At 52.6% G+C, this 5,219-nt stretch overlaps 1 protein-coding gene across 1 annotated transcript in view; it reads left to right on the top strand.

Moving 5' to 3' along the window:
- The window catches only part of LOC103776008 (transcription factor 4), a gene marked incomplete at its 5' end in the record, with an annotated part of 4,308 nt that extends 700 nt beyond the window's left edge, over positions 1-3,608 (top strand). The window contains 3 exons of the mRNA XM_008943488.1: positions 682-832; positions 2,881-3,110; positions 3,472-3,608. Of these exons, the coding sequence (XP_008941736.1) occupies positions 682-832; positions 2,881-3,110; positions 3,472-3,608 (518 nt within the window). The remainder of the gene's footprint in view (positions 1-681; positions 833-2,880; positions 3,111-3,471) is intronic.
- Between the last annotated feature and the right edge of the window lie 1,611 nt (positions 3,609-5,219).

The following is a 5,219-nucleotide window of genomic DNA, read 5'->3' as shown; positions in this document are numbered from 1 at the left end:
CTGGGGAGCCCTGCTGGGGGCCTGTCAAAGTACTTCAAGGGGGCCTAGAAGAAAGCTGGGGACAGACTTCTTAGCAGGGACTATTGGGACAGGACAAGGGGTGGTAGTTTAAACTGGCTAGAAGGAAGAAATGTTTGACCCTGAGGGTGGTGAGCCCCTGGCCCAGACTGCCCAGAGAGGTGGTCACTGCCCCATACCTGGAACCCTTCCAGGTGAGGTTGGACGGGGCTCTGAGCAACCTGCTCTAGTTGGGGACTGGGGACAGACTTCTTAGCAGGGACTATTGGGACAGGACAAGGGGTGGTAGTTTAAACTGGCTAGAAGGAAGAAATGTTTGACCCTGAGGGTGGTGAGCCCCTGGCCCAGACTGCCCAGAGAGGTGGTCACTGCCCCATACCTGGAACCCTTCCAGGTGAGGTTGGACGGGGCTCTGAGCAACCTGCTCTAGTTGGGGATGTCCCTGCTCCCTGCAGGTGGTTGGTCTGGATGCCCTTTGAAAGGTCCCTTCCCACCCAAACCACCTCATGAGCTGTTGCCCATGTTCAGGAGCTGCCCCTCTCTGGCAGGCTCTGTGGCTGGGGCTGTGCCATGGGTCACCCTGCACCCGGGGCAGGGGTCTGACCCCCAGACCCCTCAGGATTTACCTCGTGCCCCCTGACAGCCCCCTGTGTTCTCTCTCAGGCATGCCAGCCGGGCTGCAGGGCCAGAGCGTCTCCTCGGGCAGCTCCGAAATCAAGTCCGACGACGAGGGCGATGAAAACCTCCAGGACACAAAGTCTTCTGAGGACAAGAAACTAGAGGATGACAAGAAGGATATCAAATCAATTACTAGGTCAAGATCTAGGTAACAGTATATAATAGTGTCGCTTCATTTAATTCCTTTACTGGATTTCGATGAAGTGAACAGAACAGGAGGAAACTCTGGGGTTTTCTCCTGGCAGGTAAAACTGCAGCCTCAGTGGAACAGGAGGGAGGTCCTGGCAGTACTGAGCACCTCTCTGGTACCTGTACTCCAGGACGTCCTCAAATTCCAACAATTACCAAATTTGGACGCTGAGCCAAGTGCTCCACAATCTGTCAAGAAATGGCCTACGCTAAAATGTACAAATTGGGCTGTTGCTCCTCTCTGCCTGCGCTGCCAGATGGGGATACAGGGTGGATTGGCATCTCCTGGGGACTGGGAGCTAAGAGCTGCTCCCACCTGCATCTGAACTAACCAACCATGTGCTTTTCTTTGACCTCAGAAATACAGTTGTCATCCCAAGCCCTCCGTTTCTGTAACCTGCCCTAGGTGACCTGCTGGAGCAGGGGGGTTGGATGTGAGGATCTCCAGAGGTCCCTTCCAACCCCACCACGGTGGGATGCTGGGATTCCATTAAAATCTCCAGGGCTCCCTAGGTTTAAGCAGAGGATTTAGGGGTCTTTTCACATTCTTTTTAAATTTTTGGAAAGTATTAGCAAACTCGTGGCTGGATTGTGTCCTCTGGGAACCCATGCCCATGGTGAATGTGAACCTGAGAAGGGACGGGCTCTGTGGCTGTCCCTTGCATTCCACCTGCCTGCCCCACGTGGCACTGCAGGGACCACAGACCCTCCTCATCGTAGCAAAATCCCTGTAAAGCCAGAGTCCAGGCAGAGCTTCATCAGGGGCTGCTTCTCAAGGTGAATGGTGGTGGCCTTTGCTTTTTCTCCTTCCCCACCTGGTTCCCTGGCTGGAAACAGAGCCGAGGTGGGGAGAGTTGGGGCTGGGACTCAGACCTCTGCAGCCAGCGCTCACCCTTCCATCACATCCACCTCTCTTGGCACTGGAGAAAATATTTGACATTTGAGATTTTCTGGGCATCAATGTGTTGAAGTGACCCCGTGTAGAAGTGAGGCTTTCATGTGCATTTACCGAGTGGTGAGAAGAAAGCACCTTAGTGCTGATGGGAGGTGATGGGAGTCCTTGTTAATGCAACAAATACTCTGTCGCTTATGCATATTTATATCTGCTTTGAAGCTTTTGTAGGCTAACATTTTTGCTTTTAACATGCTTGCAGCTTTAAAAGGTTACTCCTGATATTTAGTTATGTGTCTAAATCCGTGTTGTGAGGGCTGCTCAAAATGTATTACTCCATTTGCATAACCAATTCAAATTATACAGTGCCAGTGAGTCACCAGTGGATGTGTTTTCAATTTAAAACCATCATTTTTTTTCTGGCTGGGAAGCAGTTTTGTTGCAGAAAGGATGCAGGAGCTCCTTGTTGGGCCCTTCACAGCCATGAACCCCTCCCGTGGCTCTTTGCCCACAGGCGTTTGGTGGCCCCATGGTGCTGCTCACACCTGCTGCCTGTGGGTCACCACTGCTTGGGAGGGTGGTGGGTCCTCACCTTCAGTGGTGGAGAAAGTTCCTTCCAAAGCCCAAATGATTTATCTGCTGAAAGGGGAAGTGTTGATGCCACAGCTTGTTTTCTGTCTAGGAAGTACTGGGGCTTGGGACTTGCCAGCACTGGTGTGAGCAGGGAGGTCCCCTCGGTGGTCAGGGACGAGCTCCTCACTCCCGAGGTGACCCCACACGCAGCAAAGATGGGAGCAGTGTCCTTGGGGTTAAAGTGGAGATCTGCCATCATTTCAAACGTTGCCTTTTTGGCTGTGATAAAACACCTTGTTGAAAAAAAAGCTGTATTTTGCTTCTTGTAAATACGAGAAGTCCTGCTTGTGGGTCACAGAGCTCCATGACAGCCGAAGGCTCTCCTTGCTGTGAGGTCTCAGGGGATGGAACTCTGCACAGGTTTGGTGGGACGGAGATGAGAGGCGCTGAGAAGGTGCCAGGTGGGACAATGGGAGCCGTGCTGCTGGTCCCACAGTCGTCAGAAAGGGTGCCCTGCTTCTGTCCCACAGCAATAACGACGACGAGGACCTGACCCCCGAGCAGAAGGCCGAGAGGGAGAAGGAGAGGAGGATGGCCAACAACGCGCGGGAGCGCCTGCGGGTGCGCGACATCAACGAGGCCTTCAAGGAGCTGGGCCGCATGGTGCAGCTCCACCTGAAGAGCGACAAGCCCCAGACCAAGCTCCTCATCCTGCACCAGGCCGTGGCCGTCATCCTCAGCCTAGAGCAGCAAGTGCGAGGTCAGCGTGCCGCCGGGGCTCCCCGCATCCCCCCCACCCCTCCAGGACACTGCGGGGCCCAGGGCAGGGCTGGGACCTCCCCCCGGGTCACCGCCTGTTCTCCAGCAAGGTCCAGCCTCCGGAGGAAGCCTGGCTGCTCCCTGCCACGCCCCAGCCTGGAGGTGTTGGCAGAGCTGGGGTGTGTTGTGCTGCATTTCAGCACTTCTCCTGAGCAGGCTGTGTCCTCTTTGTCCTGCTGCATCCCTGGGGCAGGGCCGGGGTGAATAACCAGCCGTTAATTGTCTTAATTGCCCATGCAGTGAACAGACCACGATGGTATAAACATCAGTATCTGAAATCTGCTTTTGCTTCAATCCAACAGAAAGAAATCTGAATCCTAAAGCAGCGTGTCTGAAAAGAAGGGAAGAAGAGAAAGTCTCTTCAGATCCTCCTCCACTCTCCCTGGCAGGACCCCACCCGGGGATGGGAGACGCCTCCAATCACATGGGACAGATGTAAAAAAGGCAAGTTTTGTTTTCAGCTCTGTCCTTGGATCCTCCTGCCATGTGCCCAGAGGGGTCACCCCCAATCCAGCCCCCCAGCCCAGGGCAGACTGACCCCCAAGATGCTGCACACAGGGCTGGACATGCTGGCCAGCCCCTTAAAGAGTCATAGAATCGTTTTGGTTGAAGGAGCATCAAGTTCAGCCATTCCCCCATCCCTGCCAGGTCCCCACTGCCCCGTGTCCCTCACACCACATCTCCAGGGCTTGGAAACCCCTCCAGGGGTGGGGACTCCACCACTGCCCTGGGCAGCCTGGCACAGCCCTGCACAGCCCTTGCCAGGGAGACATTGCTCCTCAGGGCCAACCTCAACCTCCCCTGGGGCAACCTGAGGCTGTTCCCTCTTGTCCTGTCCCTTGTCCCTTGGGAGCAGAGCCCGCCCCCCCCCTGGCTCCAGGCTCCTGTCAGGAGCTGTGCAGAGCCAGAAGGTCTCCCCTGAGCCTCCTTTGCTCCAGGCTCCGCACCCCCAGCTCCCTCAGCTGCTCCTCCCCACACTTGGCCTCTAGACCCTTCCCCAGCAGCTCCGTTGCCCTTCTCTGGCCACGCTCCATCCCCTCAAGGTCCTTCTGGGAGTGAGGAGCCCAGAACTGACCCCAGCATTCTCAATGTAGCTTCCCCAGTGTCCATTCCAGGGGGACGATCCCAGCCCGAGACCTTCTGGCCACAGTAGTGCTGACCCAAGCCAGGCTGCTGGTGGCCTGTGCATTGATTTTTGGGTTGCCCTGTGAGCACGCCTGGTTTACTCCAGGGCAGTGCTCAGGGGGGTGCTGGAGGAGGGTGCAGGGACACAGGCTCAGCTCTCCTGGACTGATGAGATCTTTTACTTCTTCCACAGGTCCAAGTTGCCACATTTCTTCATTTAAGCAAGAGACCACTTCCTTAACAGCTGTATTATCTTAAACCCACATAAACACTTCTCCTTAACCCCTTTTTTTGTAATATAAGACAAGTCTGAGTAGTTAAGAATCACAGACGCAAGAGATTTCAGCATTCCCGAGTATTAAATCCGAGGAAAACAAAAAAACAACAAAAAAACCCACAAAAACAGACAAACAAACAAAAAAAAAGTGCAACTTGAGGGACGACTCTCTTTAACATATCACGCAGAATGTCTAACGCAGTATGTTCCGAGCTGTACGTGCACAGCCTAGAGACTGAATGGCAATCTTCTCCACACTGTGGGACAATGCATTTGTGCCTAAACTTCTTTTGGAAAAAAAAAAAAGAAAAAAAAAAAAACTATAATTAATTTGTAAGCCTGAGGAAAACAAAACAAAAAAAAAAAAAGAAAAAAAAAAAAAAAAAGGAAAAAAAAATATTTAATTTAAAATTGTAAACTTGCAATAATGAAAAAGTGTACTTCTGAAGAAAAAGAAACAAAAAAAAAAACAGAGCGTTTTTGTTGGTGTGCTAGACAGCTAGTGTTTATACTTACTGGATATTAAAAAGGGAAGCTTTGCTGCCCAGATATTTACAAAACCAGCAAACGTCCTAATGAAAACTGAAGCGATGACATTAGCCATTCCTTAGGGTAGGAGAAACAGATGGATCTTATAGACCTATGACA

The sequence above is a fragment of the Merops nubicus genome, unplaced genomic scaffold, assembly GCF_000691845.1.
Source record: "Merops nubicus isolate BGI_N331 unplaced genomic scaffold, ASM69184v1 scaffold18857, whole genome shotgun sequence".
Lineage (NCBI taxonomy): Eukaryota > Metazoa > Chordata > Aves > Coraciiformes > Meropidae > Merops > Merops nubicus.
The sequence above is the reverse complement of the archived record's forward strand: the minus strand, read 5'-3'. Positions and strand labels throughout refer to the sequence as shown.